The 19,685-nt window shown below is 44.7% G+C and overlaps 1 protein-coding gene across 1 annotated transcript; it reads left to right on the plus strand.

Annotated features, from left to right (window-relative positions):
- Positions 1-1,121: 1,121 nt before the first annotated feature.
- LOC109872085 (protein THEM6-like) lies at positions 1,122-19,658 on the plus strand. Its single transcript, XM_020463187.2, has 4 exons — positions 1,122-1,209; positions 6,221-6,445; positions 15,142-15,421; positions 15,539-19,658. Exons 2-4 carry the CDS (start codon positions 6,225-6,227, stop codon positions 15,665-15,667), a joined length of 630 nt encoding a protein of 209 aa, XP_020318776.1. The 5' UTR covers positions 1,122-1,209; positions 6,221-6,224; the 3' UTR covers positions 15,668-19,658.
- The last annotated feature ends 27 nt before the right edge of the window (positions 19,659-19,685 follow it).

Raw genomic sequence — 19,685 nt, forward strand, 5'->3', positions numbered from 1 at the left:
GGGGCGGCAGGGTAACCTAGTGGTTAGAGCGTTGGACTAGTAACCGAAAGGTTTCAAGTTCATATCCTGAGCTGACAAGGTTAAATAAAGTTAAAGGTAAAATAAAATAAAATTGGCTTCTAGAGAAACTTTCTACCTGCTTCAGCTAAATTGGTCTGGGAAATACTCAGTACGGTCTCTACTAACCAAATATGTATAGTTTTGAAGGGGGGCTGTGCTGCACTATGGTGGGAACCATAAGCATACAGAAAGTCTGGAAAGATGCAATGTAATTCATATGATTTTGGCCTACATATCACTAGAACAACACAATTTGCCAAGTGACGACTGAAGGTGATTCCTCATGAATTTAGAACAAAACAGGACCATGATGATTATTTATTTTTATGAAATGTAGGCCTGTACACTTTTTGAATGACTAACAACAATAACAAAGAAACTAACTATTGATAGCTGTCTACTTGAACTTCAAATGAATGTGCCTGTAAAAAAAAGCTGTTTATTATTTGTAGTTAATCATATCAGTAATGTAGGATCAATATATCCGAGCTGTAGCTCCACCCACTGGTGAAGTGGAGCAGAGCATGCTGGGTGATCTCCAGCCCAGAGATCAGTGAGAGAAAGCTCCAGCCATCCTTGTGTTTCCACCAGTTAGCTTTCATTGTGTTAGACAAGGCCAGTGGGCATCCTTGTCTTTTCACCAGTTAGCTTTCATTGTGTTAGACAAGACCAGTGGGCATCCTTGTCTTTTCACCAGTTAGCTTTCATTGTGTTAGACAAGACCAGTGGGCATCCTTGTCTTTTCACCAGTTAGCTTTCATTGTGTTAGTTGTAACTTTTTTTTATACCAAGAATGAAAATGTTGACACCGTTATGTTGAGAATAGTGGGCTGTAGAGAAGTGTTCTACTGTCTCAGCTAAAGTGGGGTGGGAAATAATCAGTAAGGTTTCTCTTATGTGTATTTTTAGAGGGGGTCGGTGTCGTACATTACCATAAGCAGCACTTCAAATCACTGTAGGGGAGGACTTGGTGGCCTGTATATTCTTTTAATTAGTTATACACGTTGCAATGTTTTGAAATGCGGGCTTTTATTTTTAACATTTCCTCATTACCATACCAACCGGAAGTCATCGTTTGTGCTGCTGGCAGAATACCGGCTCGTCATTTACGGCTTCTTCCACTTCGCAGCACATCTCCAGATAAACGCTGTAAGTTTACCGGCTATTCAATTATGAAAATTAAAAACATACCTTGTACATGTTAACATCTGTCTAGAAATATGTATAATACAACTTCAATGATAAAATAATGGTCAATACAATCCCGACACCACATTTGAGCTGGCTAATTTAGCTAGCAGATTACCTGAGGTAGCGCGCTAACGTTTGTTGGTCTGTACTTGAACGTTATTGAACAAGCTAACGCTAGTCAGCTAGTAATTCAATTACATTTTGCTCAGTGTTTGATTTCAGGTTGAATGTGTAGTTTACGCTGCTGATGATTTACAGTGGTTGCCAAGGGAAAGCCACGTTTCCCCAAATAATATATCATTATTTTAAACAACCATATATATAATAATTTCGGGAATCTCTTGTTTCATAAATGTCCAATCAATTCGCAAGAGGCTGAATGTGTCTCACCGGAGAAAGCGAACGAAACAACGCCCCTCTGTCTCAGTATGTGTAGTGTATCTATCTGATGCTGTCTGGTCAGAAAGAGTATGACATTGAAGACACCCGTAGCATTAAAATGCAAGGGAAGCCAGTGAGCATTTGGCCTCCCTTGATAAAAAACATATCAAATAATAGCCAATCAGTGTTCTTTTCCTCTCGTCCTGCAAGTGTATACTCGTCAGATGTCATGATACGTCATTAGAAGTGTCCACTTCATTTGAGGGCTCAGGGGAGATAGGGTGTGTCTTATAAGTGTTTGGGCTACAGCCAGGGATTTGTACAGTTTTACTTAATTCTCTGTACTGGCCAATGATGATAACGGGGATTCAGATCCTACCATTAATTCATACATTATGCCCCTGGTCTGGGAGGATGGAAGTTCAATATGTAGCTGGAGGTAGTATGCGAGCAAGCATTTTAGACGGGTTGCTTAGGACAACAAAACTGAAAGGTTGTACTGTATGACAGAGACATAGACTGTTTAGACAACATGAAAGATGAAGATGGCTTTGGTGTTTCTCTACAAGTAGGGTTAGTCAACATGTATTTTTCTTCTACACACAGATGTGCAAAAATCAGTACAATTGACAGCCACATCTGATTTAGCTTACTTTGATTGGACTAAATAGTTTTTGGTATCTTTTAGTTGTCACTGTATTAGACTAAGAGGAGGTGATTAGATGCTGATATGGTGTGGGTTTGTCATGCAATAGAATCCAACTGATGCGTTCTGCCTACAACAAAATCTGTTTCATAGTTTGTTTTGGTATGTTGCATTGAAAGTAGCTAATAGGGCTTTGATTTGATCACAATTCCCACAATAGAGGGGAATGTTGATACTGTTAACTAAGGGGGAAAATGAGAAAGGTGAGAAGTTCAATCTTGTGCTTCTCTGCGTGGGCTGATGCTTCTCTGTGCAGCAGTACCAGGGAGCTGCACACTCGCCACTTAGGGGGAACATTGATCACAACACATACGTTGTAATATGGCATTATCTTCTGGATTGGCTTCCCCGGTGATTTAACCCACGCTAATGTTGATTTAACAAATGACCTAGCTAGCTAGTGAGTAGCCATAATCCCAATAGACATTCATTACCTTCTCTCTCTACTGTTAATTTAGCAAATGACCTAGCTAGCTAGCGAGTAGCCATAATCACAATAAACGTCATTAACATCTCTCTCTAGTCACATCACATTTTAATTGTCACATGCTTCGTAAACAAGTGTAGACTAACATTGAAATGCTTACTTTCAATCAATGCAGAATACAATGAAAAAATATATGCTAACACGAGGAATAAATATACAATGAGCAATGATAGCTTGGCTATATACATGGAGTACCAGTACCTAGTCAATGATAGCTTGGCTATATACATGGAGTACCAGTACCTAGTCAATGATAGCTTGGCTATATACATGAAGTACCAGTACCTAGTCAATGATAGCTTGGCTATATACAGGGAGTACCAGTACCTAGTCAATGATAGCTTGGCTATATACATGAAGTACCAGTACCTAGTCAATGATAGCTTGGCTATATACATGAAGTACCAGTACCTAGTCAATGATAGCTTGGCTATATACAGGGAGTACCAGTACCTAGTCAATGATAGCTTGGCTAGATATACAGGCTGCACTGTATATGTAAATACTGCGCTGTGTACATGCCTACCCTTGACACATTCCCCCTCTTTTCCGAAGTTGATTTAAACCCCCCTGCAAAAAAAGTAGGTTTCATACATTGTAAAATACAGTGCATTCAGAAAGTATTCAGACCCCTTGACTTTTTTCCACATTTTGTTACGCTACATCCTTATTCTAAAATGGATTAAAAACAAACAAATCCTCAGCCAACTACACACAATACCCCATAATGACATCACAATACCCCATAATGACATCACAATACCCCATAATGACATCACAATACCCCATAATGACATCACAATACCCCATAATGACAGAGTGAAAACAGGTTTTTAGAAATGTTTGCAAATGTATTAAAAACAAACAACAGATACCTTGTTTATGTAAGTATTCAGACCCTTTGCTATGAAACTTCTTTTTCCATTGATCATCCTTGAGATGTTTCTACAACTGAATTGCAGTCCACCTGTGGTAAATTCAATTGATTGGAGATGATTTGGAAAGGCACACACCTGTCTATATAAGGTCCCAAAGTTGACAGTGCGTGTCAGAGCAAAGAGCAGAGCTCCCTTGGAGTTTGCCAAATGGCACCTAAAGACTCTCAGACCATAAGAAACAAGATTCTCTGGTCTGATGAAACCAATATTGAACTCTTTGGCCTGAATGCCAAGCGTCACATCTGGAGGAAATCTTGCACTATCCCTACGGTGAAGCATGGTGGTGGCAGCATCATGCTGTGGGGATGTTTTTCAGCGGCAGGGACTGGGAGACTAGTCAGGATCAAGGGAAAGATGACCGGAGCAAAGTACAAAGAGATCCTTGATGAAAACCTGCTCCAGAGCCTCAGGACCTCAGACTGGGGCGAAGGTCCACCATCCAACAGGACAACGACCCTAAGCACACAGCCAAGACAACGCAGGAGTGGCTTCGTGACAAGTCTCTAAATGTCATTGAGTGGCCCAGCCAGAGCCCAGACTTGAACCCGATCGAACATCTCTGGAGAGACCTGGAAATATCTGTGCAGCGCCGCTCCCCATCCAACCTGACAGAGCTTGAGAGGATCTGCAGAGAAGAATGGGAGAAACTCCCCAAATACAGGTGTGCCAAGCTTATAGCGTCATACCCAAGAAGACTGGAGACTGTAATCACTCCCAAAGGTGCTTCAACAAAGTACTGAGTAAAGAGTCTGAATATAAATGTGATATTTATGTTTTTTTATTTCTAATAAATTTGCAAATATGTCAACCTGTTTTAGCTTTGTCATTATGGGATATTGTTTGTAGATTGAGGGGGAAATAACTAATCGATTTTAGAAAAAGGCTGAAACGTAACAAAATGAGGGAAAAATCGGAATACTTTCCGAATGCACTGTATTCAACAGTGCAAATACAACATTTCACTGTATTCAACAGTGCAAATACAACATTTCACTGTATTCAACAGTGCAAATACAACATTTCACTGTATTCAACAGTGCAAATACAACATTTCACTGTATTCAACAGTGCAAATACAACATTTCACTGTATTCAACAGTGCAAATACAACATTTCACTGTATTCAACAGTGCAAATACAACATTTCACTGTATTCAACAGCGCAAATACAACATTTCACTGCATTCAACAGCGCAAATACAACATTTCACTGCACTCAACAGCGCAAATACAACATTTCACTGCATTCAACAGCGCAAATACAACATTTCACTGCACTCAACAGCGCAAATACAACATTTCACTGCACTCAACAGCGCGCATACAACATTTCACTGCACTCAACAGCGCGCATACAACATTTCACTGCACTCAACAGCGCGCATACAACATTTCACTATATATACAGCAATATGAGGACACCCCTTCATATACTATATATATACCATAGACTATATAGTATAGCCACGCCAGTTGCTGACAGGTGTATAAAGTCAAGCACACAAACATTGGCAGTAGAATGGGCCTTACTGAAGAGCTCAGTGACTTTCAACATGGCACCGTCATAGGATACCATCTTTCCAACAAGTCAGTTTGTCAAATTTCTGCCCTGCTAGAGCTGCCCCAGTCTACTGAGATTGTGACGTGAAAATGTCTTGGAGCAACAATGGCTCAGCCGCAAAGTGGTAGGCCACACAAGCTGACAGAACGGAACTTCTTGAGGATCTGACGGCCCATGCCAAATCTTTACAGCCTCCCGAGGCTAGCTCCTTAGACAGATTTTTACCTTGTCGGCTCGCGGATTCGATCTTGCAACCTTTCGGTGACTAGTCCAACACTCTAACCACTAGGCTACCAAGACCAGTGAAACCAGAGGCCCTGTCTTTCCTGCCAGTGAAACCTGACATGTGAGATAGAGATACTTCAGAGCTGGTCTCGTGTAACACCTGTCTGTCTCTCCCCTCTCTTTCCATTTAACCATTTAAAATGGAAGATCACTAAAGTTCATATTTAGTTTAGATCAACACAATGTTTAGCATATCCGGGGTTTCTGTACAATTTCCAGTGTTCTGTTTGGGACACTTAAATGGTGCTGATGGTCACTAGAATTGTTTTGCCCCAATGCTTACAGAACATTTGGTATTGTCTGATTAGGATATAGAGGGCCTGGCTGGTGTTTACAGAACATTTGGTGTTGTCTGATTAGGATATAGAGGGCCTGGCTGGTGTTTACAGAACATTTGGTGTTGTCTGATTAGGATATAGAGGGCCTGGCTGGTGTTTACAGAACATTTGGTACTGTCTGAATAGGATATAGAGGGCCTGTCTCAAAAAAAGCCAGTTAGAAACTTGTCATAAACCAGTTTTTTTTGTTGACTTTATCTGTGACTTCTCTTCTGTTCACCTAGAAATTCAAACCCTTTGTTGCTCTCCTCGATCCCTCTCTCTCTCCTCCAGAGAGATGTTGCTGTGTGCTCTGGTGGGTCTGCTGCTGCTGTTCTCCTGTCTGGATGTGTGGTACTTCCTGCGGGGGGTGGTGGTGGTGGTGCAGGCCTGGTTCCAACCCCCAGTCTGGGATGTCCTGGCAGAGCAGAGTGTTGCTGGGAGGGTCCTACCTCATGACCTGGACTATATGGGTCACATGAATAACGCCAGATACCTCCGGGAGTGTGACTTCGCCAGGTTAGACGAACACACTCACATAGGCCTGCTACTTTACTACTTTACTTTAAAAACATATTTAAGTGTTTTGTATGTTTTATAGAGAGAGAGCGGTGAAAGGCACATTACCAGTCAAAAGTTTGGACACACCTACTCATTCAAGGGTTTTTCTATATTTTTACAATTTTCTACATTGTAGAATAATATTGAAGACATCAAAACTATGAAATAACACACATGGAATCATGTAGTAACCAAAAAAGTGTTAAACAAATTAAAATATGTTTTATTCTTCCAGTAGCCACCCTTTGTCTTGATGACAGCTTTGTATACTCTTAGCCTTTTCTCAACCAGCTTCATGAGGAATGCTTTTCCAACAGTCTTGAAGAACTTCCCACATATGCTGAGCACTTGTTGGCTGCTTTTCCTTCACTCTGCGGTCCAACTCAGCCAAGTCATCTGATGCAGCCCTCCATCACTCTCCTTCTTGGTCAAATTGCCCTTAAACAGTCTGGAGGTGTGTTGGGTCATTGTCCTGTTGAAAAACAAATTTTATTTTTATTTTATCAGGCAAGTCAGTTAAGAACAAATTCTAATTTTCAATAACGGCCTAGGAACAGTGGGTTAACTGCCTGTTCAGGGGCAGAACGACAGATTTGTACCTTGTCAGCTCGGGGGTTTGAACTTGCAACCTTCCGGTTACTAGTCCAACGCTCTAACCACTAGGCTACCCTGGCGCCCCGATAGTCCAACTAAGCGCAATCCTGAATGCTGTGGTAGCCATGCTGATTAAGTGTGCCTTGAATTCCAAATAAATCACTGACCGTGTCACCAGCAAAGCACCATCACACCACCACCTCCATGTTTCATTGTGGGAACCACACATGTGGAGATCATTCGTTCAACTACTCTGCCTCTCAAAGACATTCTGGTTGGAACCAGAAATCTCAAATTTGGACTCATCAGAAGGACAGATTTCCACCGGTCTAATGTCCTTCGCCCAAGTCTCTTCTTCGTATTGGTGTACTTTAGTATCTGGACCCTCTCTTTCTATAATAATCCACTGCCATTGTTGCAACGCCTAGTCTGTTCAACCTGTTTCGTATCGTCTAAGATTCCTAAAGATTGGAAAGCTGCTGCGGTCATCTCCCTCTTCAAAGGGGGTGACACTCTAGACCCAAACTGTTACAGACCTATATCCATCCTGCCCTGTCTTTCTAAATTCTTCGAAAGCCAAGTTAATAAACATATCACTGACCATTTCGAATCGCACCGTACCTTCTCCACTGCAATCTGGTTTCCGAGCTGGTCATGGGTGCACCTCAGCTGCGCTCAAGGTACTAAACAATATCATAACCGCCATCGATAAACGACAGTACTGTGCAGCCGGCTTCATTGATCTGGCCAAGGCTTTCGACTCTGTCAATCACCGCTTTCGTATCGGCAGACTCAACAGCCTTGGTTTCTCAAATGACTTCCTCGCCTGGTTCACCAACTACTTTGCAGACAGAGTTCAGTGTGTCAAATCGGAAGGTCTGCTGTCCGGACCTCTGGCAGTCTCTATGGGGGTGCCACAGGGTTCAATCCTTGGACCGACTATTTTCTCTGTATACATCAATGATGTTGCTCTTGCTGCTGGTGATTCCTTGAGCCACCTCTACGCAGACGACACCATTCTGTATACATCTGGTTTTTCTAGCATCACTATTCTGGACGGTTCTGACTTAGAATATGTGGACAACTACAAATACCTAGGTGTCTGGCTAGACTATAAATGATCCTTCCAGACTAATATTATGCATCTCCAATACAAAATTAAATCTAGAATCTGTTTCCTATTTCGCAACAAAGCATCCTTCACTCACACCGCCAAACATACCCTCGTAAAACTGACTATCCTACCGATCCTCGACTTCGGCAATTTAATTTACAAAATAGCCTCCCAACACTCAGCAAACTGGATGTTGTCTATCACAGTGCCATCCGTTTTGTCACCAAAGCCCCATATACCACCCACCACTGCGACCTGTATGCTCTCGTCGGCTGGCCCACGATATATATTCATATTTCATAGTTTTGATGGCTGCACTATTATTCTACAATGTAGAAAATAGTAAAAAAATTAAGAAACTCAATGATGTGTCCAAACTTTTGACTGGTACTGTATATATGCAGTGCATCCAGAAAGTATGCAGACCCATTGATTTTTTCCACATTTTGTTAACAGCCTTTTTCTATAATGGATCAAATTAATTGTTTTCCTCATCAATTTACACACAATACCCCATAATGGCAAAGGAAAAACAGGTTTTTAGACATTTTTGCAAATGTATTATAAATAAAAATCTGAAATATCACATTTATATAAGTATTCAGACCCTTTACTCAGAACTTTGTTGAAGCACCTTTGGCAGCGATTACAGCCTCAAGTCTTATTGGGAATGACGCTACAAGTTTCTCCAATTCTTCTCTGCGAATCCTCTCAAGCTCTGTCAGGTTGGATCGGGAGCGTCGCTGCACAGCTTTTTTCAGGTCTCTCCAGAGATGTTCGATCGGGTTCAAGTCCGATCTCTGGCTGCGACACTGAAGGACATTCAGAGACTTGTCCCGAAGCCCCTCCTGCATTGTCTTGGCTGTGTGCTTAGGGTCATTGTCCTGTTGGAAGGTGAACCTTCGCCCCAGTCTGAGGTCCTGAGCGCTGGAGCAGGTTTTCATCAAGGAGATATCTGTACTTTGCTCCGTTCATCTTTCCCTCGATCCTGACTAGTCTCCCAGTCCCTGCCGCTGAAAAACATCCCAATAACATGATGCTGCCACCACCATGCTTCACTGTAGGGATGGTGCCAGGTTTCCTCCAGATGTGACGCTTGGGATTCAGGCCAAAGAGTTCAAACTTGGTTTCATCAGTCCATAGAATCTTGTTTCTCATGGTCTGAGTCCTTTAGGTGACTCTTGGTAAACTCCAAGCGGCCTGTCATGTGCCTTTTACTGCGGAGTGACTTCCGTCTGGCCACTCTACCATAAAGGCCTGAATGGTGGAGTGCTGCAGAGATGTGGTTGTCCTTCTGGGAGGTTCTCCCATCTCCACAGGGGATCTCTGGAGCTCAGTTTGGCTGGGCGGCCAGCTCTAGAAAGTCTTGGTGGTTCCAAACTTCCATTTAAGAATGATGAAGGCCACTGTGTTCTTGGGGACCTTCAATGCTTCTGAATTGTTTTGGTACCTTTCCCCAGATCTGTGCCTTGACTCAATCCTGTCTCGGAGCGCTATGGACAATTCCTTCGACCTTTGCTCTGACATGCACTGTCAACTGTGGGACCTTATATAGACAGGTGTGTTCCTTTCCAAATCATCTCCAATCAATTGAATTGACCACAGGTGGACTTCAATCAAGTTGTAGAAACATCCTCAAGGATGATCAATGGAAACAGGATGCACCTGAGCTCAATTTCGAGTCTCATAGCAAAGGGTCTGAATACTGATGTAAATAGGGTATTTTTGTTTTTTAAATTTTTAATAATATCTATCCATGGTGTTTACAGTTAATATTGGTGAGGTAGGACATGGATATTTTGGGGTTTTAAGGTATTTTAGATATTTTTGGATTGAATGGGATCCAAAATGGCGTACGTTTCAAAATTGGTGAGATACCAAAAACAACAGTAGGATAAATATATATATATATATATATATATATCCTATATTATAAACAACAGTAGGATATTATAAACAACAGTAGGATATTATAAACAACAGTAGGATATTATAAACAACAGTAGGATATTATAAACAACAGTACGAAGGTACGTTTGAAATCTGGTACACTTGAAAATGAGGGATATACTCTTAAGTAGTAACGCTGCTCTTTGCTGAAACACAAACTGACAGTTGTGACTTAAAGTAAAATAACTGTTTACACATGCCATATTTGTTGACAAACCCTACTTAATTAAATAACTGTTGTTTTACAACAACAAAATCTATCCATGTATGTTTAAGACGTGGTCTTAGTAAATACGTAACTTTACTTGCACTGCACACCGATTGACTATATATTACAATTAGCTTATTATCATTACCGAAAACAATGTTCTCATTACCGAAACGGACCTAAAAAAGGACGTGGTAATGCGAAATGTGTGTTTCTTTAATGAGGCTCAATCAATCAAATACACTGCTCAAAAAAATAAAGGGAACTCTAAAATAACACATCCTAGATCTGAATGAATGAAATATTCTTATTAAATACTTTTTTCTTTACATAGTTGAATGTGCTGACAACAAAATCACACAAATGATCAATGGAAATCAAATTTATCAACCCATGGAGGTCTGGATTTGGAGTCACACTCAAAATTAAAGTGGAAAACCACACTACAGGCTGATCCAACTTTGATGTAATGTCCTTAAAACAAGTCAAAATAAGGCTCAGTAGTGTGTGTGGCCTCCACTTGGCCTGTATGACCTCCCTACAACGCCTGGGCATGCTCCTAATGAGGTGGCGGGATCTCCTGAGATCTTCTGGGATCTCCTCCCAGACCTGGACTAAAGCATCCGCCAACTCCTGGACAGTCTGTGGTGCAACGTGGCGTTGGTGGATGGAGCGAGACATGATGACCCAGATGTGCTCAATTGGATTCAGGTCTGGGGAACGGGCGGGCCAGTCCATAGCATCAATGCCTTCCTCTTGCAGGAACTGCTGACACACTCCAGCCACATGAGGTCTAGCATTGTCTTGCATTAGGAGGAACCCAGGGCCAACCGCACCAGCATATGGTCTCACAAGGGGTCTGAGGATCTCATCTCGGTACCTAATGGCAGTCAGGCTACCTCTGGCGAGCACATGGAGGGCTGTGCGGCCCCCCAAAGAAATGCCACCCCACACCACAACTGACCCACTGCCAAACCGGTCATGCTGGAGGATGTTGCAGGCAGCAGAACGTTCTCCACAGCGTCTCCAGACTGTCACATGTGCTCAGTGTGAACCTGCTTTCATCTGTGAAGAGCACAGGGCGCCAGTGGCGAATTTGCCAATCTTGGTGCTCTCTGGCAAATGAAAAACGTCCTGCACGGTGTAGGGCTGTAAGCACAACCCACACCTGTGGACGTCGGGCCCTCATACCACCCTCATGGAGTCTGTTTCTGACCGTTTGAGCAGACACATGCACATTTGTGGCCTGCTGGAGGTCATTTTGCAGGGCTCTGGCAGTACTCCTCCTGCTCCTCCTTGCACAAAGGCGGAGGTAGCGGTCCTGCTTCTGGGTTGTTGCCCTCCTACGGCCTCCTCCATGTCTCCTGATGTACTGGCCTGTCTCCTGGTAGCGCCTCCATGCTTTGGACACTACGCTGACAGACACAGCAAACCTTCTTGCCACAGCTCGCATTGATGTGCCATCCTGGATGAGCTGCACTACCTGAGCCACTTGTGCAGGTTGTAGACTCCGTCTCATGCTACCACTAGAGTGAAAGCACCGCCAGCATTCAAAAGTGACCAAAACATCAGCCAGGAAGCATAGGAACTGAGAAGTGGTCTGTGGTCACCACCTGCAGAACCACTCCTTTATTGGGGGTGTCTTGCTAATTACCTATAATTTCCACCTGTTGTCTATTCCATTTGCACAACAGCATGTGACATTTATTGTCAATCAGTGTTGCTTCCTAAGTGGACAGTTTGATTTCACAGAAGTGTGATTGACTTGGAGTTACATTGTGTTGTTTAAGTGTTCCCTTTATTTTTTTGAGCAGTGTAAAAGGAGACAGCCAATTTGAATCAGCAAACAATTGACCACATCACTGAAACCCATTCATGCCTCCATGTTGGTAAGGTAATGGCTCTCTGACTTTTTCCCAATTTAGCTTTTTAGCCGTTTCGGTAATGAGAAGGCCAAGTGAGTTAAAGGGGTGTTTAGAGAATGAGCTCCTCATTCGGAAGGTTAACTTGACCTGAGGACCTCTCTAGACCAGGTTTCCCAGAGTGACCCTGGGCAGGTGAGTCCTGAGAATACATCTATATTCACACACTTTCTTCTTTGGGTTAATGGAGGACGATTTGGGTCACGGGAGGATGGCCAATGTCTCATTTCACGGGAGGACGGTCAATGTCTCATTTCACGGGAGGACGGTCAATGTCTCATTTGGGTCACGGGAGGACGGTCAATGTCTCATTTGGGTCACGGGAGGACGGTCAATGTCTCATTTGGGTCACGGGGGGGCTGTCAATGTCTCATTTGGGTCACGGGGGGGCTGTCAATGTCTCATTTGGGTCACGGGGGGGGCGGTCAATGACTCATTTGGGTCACGGGGGGGGCGTTCAATGTCTCATTTGGGTCACGGGGGGTCGATCAATGTCTCATTTGGGTCACGGGGGGGCGATCAATGTCTCATTTGGGTCACGGGGGGGCGATCAATGTCTCATTTGGGTCACGGGGGGGCGATCAATGTCTCATTTGGGTCACGGGGGGGCGGTCAATGTCTCATTTGGGTCACGGGGGGGCGGTCAATGTCTCATTTGGGTCACGGGGGGGGCGGTCAATGTCTCATTTGGGTCACGGGGGGGCGGTCAATGTCTCATTTGGGTCACGGGAGGACGGTCAATGTCTCATTTGGGTCACGGGGGGCCGTCAATGTCTCATTTGGGTCACGGGGGGACCGTCAATGTCTCATTTGGGTCACGGGGGGACCGTCAATGTCTCATTTGGGTCACGGGAGGACCGTCAATGTCTCATTTGGGTCACGGGAGGACCGTCAATGTCTCATTTGGGTCACGGGAGGACCGTCAATGTCTCATTTGGGTCACGGGAGGACCGTCAATGTCTCATTTGGGTCACGGGAGGACCGTCAATGTCTCATTTGGGTCACGGGAGGACCGTCAATGTCTCATTTGGGTCACGGGAGGACCGTCAATGTCTCATTTGGGTCACGGGAGGACCGTCAATGTCTCATTTGGGTCACGGGAGGACCGTCAATGTCTCATTTGGGTCACGGGAGGACCGTCAATGTCTCATTTGGGTCACGGGAGGACCGTCAATGTCTCATTTGGGTCACGGGAGGACCGTCAATGTCTCATTTGGGTCACGGGAGGACCGTCAATGTCTCATTTGGGTCACGGGAGGACCGTCAGTGTCTCATTTGGGTCACGGGAGGACCGTCAGTGTCTCATTTGGGTCACGGGAGGACCGTCAATGTCTCATTTGGGTCACGGGAGGACCGTCAATGTCTCATTTGGGTCACGGGAGGACCGTCAATGTCTCATTTGGGTCACGGGAGGACCGTCAATGTCTCATTTGGGTCACGGGAGGACCGTCAATGTCTCATTTGGGTCACGGGAGGACCGTCAATGTCTCATTTGGGTCACGGGAGGACCGTCAATGTCTCATTTGGGTCACGGGAGGACCGTCAATGTCTCATTTGGGTCACGGGAGGACCGTCAATGTCTCATTTGGGTCACGGGAGGACCGTCAATGTCTCATTTGGGTCACGGGGGGGCCGTCAATGTCTCATTTGGGTCACGGGGGGGGCCGTCAATGTCTCATTTGGGTCACGGGGGGGCCGTCAATGTCTCATTTGGGTCACGGGAGGACGGTCAATGTCTCATTTGGGTCACGGGGGGGCGGTCAATGTCTCATTCGGGTCACGGGGGGCGGTCAATGTCTCATTCGGGTCACGGGAGGACCGTCAATGTCTCATTCGGGTCACGGGAGGACGGTCAATGTCTCATTTGGGTCACGGGGGGACGGTCAATGTCTCATTTGGGTCACGGGAGGACGGTCAATGTCTCATTTGGGTCACGGGAGGACGGTCAATGTCTCATTTGGGTCACGGGAGGACGGTCAATGTCTCATTTGGGTCACGGGGGGGCGGTCAATGTCTCATTTGGGTCACGGGAGGACGGTCAATGTCTCATTTGGGTCACGGGAGGACCGTCAATGTCTCATTTGGGTCACGGGAGGACCGTCAATGTCTCATTTGGGTCACGGGGGGACGGTCAATGTCTCGGGTCTGGAGCTGAAATAGTTTAAGAACCCCTGATGTAGATGATGCATCCTGGGTGTGCTTTTATGTAATAAACTTATTTTAATGTCAACTTCACCTAGTATACCATTTTTATGATTCATGGACAAACTAAAGCAACATATTTTGTATTCAAATAAGTTAGGTTTTTGTAAAGTCAAATTGTATTAAAATAACTCCTTTGAATACGGATATATTACGGAAATGAGAATTTGTGGTGAAAATTGTAAAAAACAAAAACATGATCTGGCAAATGTATTTAAATGAAGACACTTCCCCTACACCTAAGACATCCTAGTTCTCTGAATGACACCTAAGACATCCTAGTTCTCTGAATGACACCTAAGACATCCTAGTTCTCTGAATGACACCTAAGACATCCTAGTTCTCTGAATGACACCTAAGACATCCTAGTTCTCTGAATGACACCTAAGACATCCTAGTTCTCTGAATGACACCTAAGACATCCTAGTTCTCTGAATGACACCTAAGACATCCTAGTTCTCTGAATGACACCTAAGACATCCTAGTTCTCTGAATGACACCTAAGACATCCTGGTTCTCAGAATGACAGTTGATTTTTTGCAGATGCATCATGGTTCTGTAACTCAAATTTGCTAAGGACATTTTGAAACTGGTTTTGTGAGAATCACTCAGGCGGACGTAAGGCATTAGGTAATGTCTGTACTGGTTCCTTATCCTCCTCCAGGTTCCACCATTATATGCGGAACGGGATCTTTAAGGCCCTACGGACCCTGAAGGCCACCATGGTGGTGGGGGCCTCCACGATTCGCTACCGACGCTCGCTGGCCTTCGGGGAAGCGTTTGACTTGCGCACTCGCATCGTGGCATGGGACGACAAGTCATTCTTCGTGGAGCAGCGGTTTGTCTCCCAGGGCGACGGGTTCATCTCCGCGGTGATGCTATGCAGACAGAATGTTCTCCGTAGCAACCCTGAGAGCATCCTACAGCTGCTCTGCAAGAGGAAGGTAGGAGAGGAATGAAGGAGAGGAAGGGATGAGAGGGGGGGGGTGAGAGGAAGGGAGGGATGAGAGGGGGCCTTTGATGCATAGAATATCACTCGGTCCTCTTCTCTGTGTGTTCAGGTGGAGTGTCCCGACTACCCTGAGGATCTGCAGCACTGGATCAGCTTCATCTCAGCCAGCAGCCAGGCCCTGAGAGCCCAGAGTGGTCTAGAGGACAAGACTGGAGCGCAGGAAGACAAAGACAAGTGATACACACATTCCTTGAGTAGCCCTAACATTACACATTGTTGTAGCCCGGCCCCAAGCACACCTGATTCAACTAATCTGCTTATCATTCAGCTGTTGATTAGTTGAATCAGGTGAGGGCCCAGACATGACTGACAGCTCCCTCAGAATACAGGAACTAAACTGACATGACTGACAGCTCCCTCCGAATACAGGAACTAAACAGACATGACTGACAGCTCCCTCAGAATACAGGAACTAAACTGACATGACTGACAGCTCCCTCCAAATACAGGAACTAAACAGACATGACTGACAGCTCCCTCCAGAATACAGGAACTTATTCATTATGATTTTAAAATACAAAACTGATCCTAGATCAGTACAACTGCTACAGGCCAAGTGGCTTTAACCTTGTACTGCAGTGGGCTAAATCAGGGTCACACAGAGTGATTCTGGGTAGTCTTAAACAGATCTACATTGAAACAAAAGTATACACCTCACACACTTATGGGTTAATGGCTTAAACAAAGACACCTGTACCATGTCAGATATGGAGTTGAAATGTATAACATGTTGAGTTTGCATCCCAATATTACACTTTATATACGTCACAGAAGACTGAAATATAACAAAACTGCTTGACATAGAAACACCAGATTTCTACATTTAAATTTAAAAAAAAGTTTTTCTTAATTATGAAAAATATGAGTCACATTTCACCCAGGAGGCCACTAGAGAGCACTTTGGTCATTGGCCTGCAGGATAGAGGACCATCGTGTTGTTAAGGGATTCATCCTAACCTGAGATGCAAAACCTTTTCCCATTGACATGAAACTCTTACCATAATAGTTTTAGTTACGTGTGCATGTATCTCGAGAATAGTTTCGTCATCTGTGGGATTCACCAGAATTTCCTAAGTAGCTCGAAGGACCAATCATAAATGTCTGTCGGAGACTGACGGGTCGAGTGGCGAATGACGGAGTCCCTCCCATCATACTAAAGAGCCAGTCACCTGCCCTCTGATCATTCTCACCTCTCTTCCACACAGAGGAGTTCTACTCAGCTCTCCTCAGCACCACTAGATCTGTTTTCCTGTTCACAGGCTTAACGGTTACACAGCCGAGCGATGGGTTATTCGTCTTTTGTGTTGGGTGACCTTGAGCAAGGCACTTAACCCTAATTGCTCCCTGTAAGTCGCTCTGGATAAGAGTTTTTGCTAAATTACTCAAATGCAGAATGAACGTTTTCGCTTCACTGCTTTTTCTTCATTCGTCTCCTGTTGTAGCTAGCGTGAAACGGCTAGCGTGAAAACGGCTAGCGTGAAAACGGCTAGCGTGAAAACAACTAGCGTGAAACAGCTAGCGTGAAACAGCTAGCGTGAAACAGCTAGCTAAGGAGACTTGGCTAGCTTAGCTGCAAGGCCAGCTCCCCTACTGACCTGGAAGGGTAGAATTACTAGTTTGCTCTCTCGTTTAGTTCAACCCACTACCGATGTTGACCAGACCGACCATCCTAGCGTCACTGCTTATCGATCGAGAAGCACACTTTTGTTCATCACAAGACCAACATAGCGCCATCTTCCTTTGGCTAGCCATGCTACTAGCTCTTGTGACGAACGCTAGCTGCGCTCACATTGTTAAAGGGATTGGCTTCTCCGGCCAGCACTGTGCTAACTCGCTAGCCTACCACACTCGCTAGCCTACCACACTCGCTAGCCTACCACACTCGCTAGCCTACCACGCACACTAGCCTACCACGCTCGCTAGCCTACCACGCACGCTAGCCTACCACACACTCGCTAGCCTACCACGCTAGCCTACCATCGTTTCACTTTGTTCTCGAATTAGCCTTTTTTTTGAGCCATGGAACATGCTAACTCGGCCCAAGATTTACCGAACAAGGCCTCTACCGGCACACCTGTGCCCATGCTGGGCTACCATATATTTTATACGGGATGACTTTACTCCGCATAAAAGTAACGTTGTAGCCCCTTGGTGGCAAGGCAAGCTGTGGATAGCGGAGATCATTCACCCGCTGTACAACAAGCCTGGGTAACTCCTGTTACGCACAGATCAGCTGACCAAAGCGAACTGAGAGACTGTCCCTCACCCGGAAGCCATGGCCCTCTGGCCCTTGAGAGGTTAAATGTGGACTATTGAGTCTATCCAGAGTGCTAGGGCTCATTCTACACGCTCACTGTATGGAAACAAGTGGTGTTTTTTTTTTTTTTAAATGGTGACCTAAAAACAGATAATTCCTTACCAATGTTCTCTATCTGAGGTTTTACACTTCCTGCAGGACCTTTTGGACAGAAGGAAGGCTTTCTCTACTGTTAAGGTCTATTTAGTTGCTATCTCTGCCTGTCATATAACCTTTGACGATAACACGGTTCTCAAAACACCTATTTTATGTCATTTTCATGAAGGGGGCGTGTCACTGACGTCCAGTTCCCAAGGCGTTAGTCCCGTCATGGGGTTTGTCTATTGTGCTCGAGGTTATTTCACAGCAGACTAAGCTGTTGCAGAGCATGGAGAGCATGTCTGTAGAGCCAGTGAGCTACATCCCCTTTCAGTTCTCCATTCCTGTCTGCAGTTTGCCTTGGGCTTTTCCAAGGTCACCTTGTTGCTCAACCCCACCTTTATACTCAAGGTTGGCTGCAATTACAAATGTCTGGCCTTGGAGCTTGTGGTTTTCCACATGCTGTCTGGCCTTTCTATGGAAGAGGATAGGCTACCCCATTTCTGTCCAGTACTCGCATTGTGTGTATAATTGGATTGGACGACAGCTTTGCGCAAGCGCAACCAACCCTTTGTCCTGGGTGCCTCCCTGCAAGGGCTCAACGGTTGTCTCATTGGATGGGGAAGCTTTTTATATTGGCCTTCAATAGCAAGGAGTTACAGCCTCCGGAGGGCCAGAGGGCTCACTACCTCTTGGACACTGTTGAAGGGCATCTCCTAACAGGAGATCTGCCATGTGGCTTGTTGGGCATCCCCTCATATATTTATGAGGTTCTACCAACCAGACGTCACTCCGCTTTCATTGGCACATACTCTCCTCGGTGGTGGGGCGTCTGAGGGATGGTATTGAGGACTGCCTGGCTTCAGAGATCATCTGAGGGATGGTATTGAGGACTGCCTGGCTTCAGAGATCATCTGAGGGATGGTATTGAGGACTGCCTGGCTTCAGAGATCATCTGAGGGATGGTATTGAGGACTGCCTAGCTTCAGAGATCATCTGAGGGATGGTATTGAGGACTGCTTAGCTTCAGAGATCATCTGAGGGATGGTATTGAAGACTGCCTAGCTTCAGAGAGCATCTGAGGGATGGTATTGAAGACTGCCTGGCTTCAGAGAGCATCTGAGGGTTGCTATTGAAGACTGCCTGGCTTCAGAGATCATCTGAGGGATGGTATTGAGGACTGCTTAGCTTCAGAGATCATCTGAGGGATGGTATTGAGGACTGCTTAGCTTCAGAGATCATCTGAGGGATGGTATTGAAGACTGCCTAGCTTCAGAGAGCATCTGAGGGATGGTATTGAAGACTGCCTGGCTTCAGAGAGCATCTGAGGGTTGCTATTGAAGACTGCCTGGCTTCAGAGAGCATCTGAGGGTTGCTATTGAAACTGTCCCTGACAGATGTGTATGATTGGTTCCCCCGAGCTATTTAGGAGATTCTGGTGAATTCCACGGTGAGACGTCTCACTCGTAATATCAGAGAACCGTGGTTACGCAGGTAACCTTACGTTAGGGAACTCTATCTTGTGTGTACTGCGTATAAATTATGCACCAAAGCTTCTCCATTCTGTGTTTGTATTACAATTAGTGTTTCTATAATTTATTGATGATGATGTTCATTGTCTATTTATTTTTTTACTTTATTTATGTTGCGGTCTATAGATTTTAAATATTGAATTGGATGCAGAGTATATCATGATTGGAATTGAATGTCAATTATTTTGAATGCAATTTTGAATAAAATATATATGTAACCTCCTGGTTACTTTTAGTCTTGACTGCTTTGATTTACTGTGTTCAACACT

This window comes from Oncorhynchus kisutch, linkage group LG27, assembly GCF_002021735.2.
Source record: "Oncorhynchus kisutch isolate 150728-3 linkage group LG27, Okis_V2, whole genome shotgun sequence".
NCBI lineage: Eukaryota > Metazoa > Chordata > Actinopteri > Salmoniformes > Salmonidae > Oncorhynchus > Oncorhynchus kisutch.

Bases quoted from the DNA above. Each gene is read 5' to 3' on its own strand.
- LOC109872085 (XM_020463187.2), top strand. From the start codon at position 6,225: ATGTTGCTGTGTGCTCTGGTGGGTCTGCTGCTGCTGTTCTCCTGTCTG. The intron at 6,446-15,141 runs GTTAGACGAACA...ATCCTCCTCCAG, and splicing joins CGGGAGTGTGACTTCGCCAG to GTTCCACCATTATATGCGGA. The intron at 15,422-15,538 runs GTAGGAGAGGAA...CTGTGTGTTCAG, and splicing joins AGCTGCTCTGCAAGAGGAAG to GTGGAGTGTCCCGACTACCC.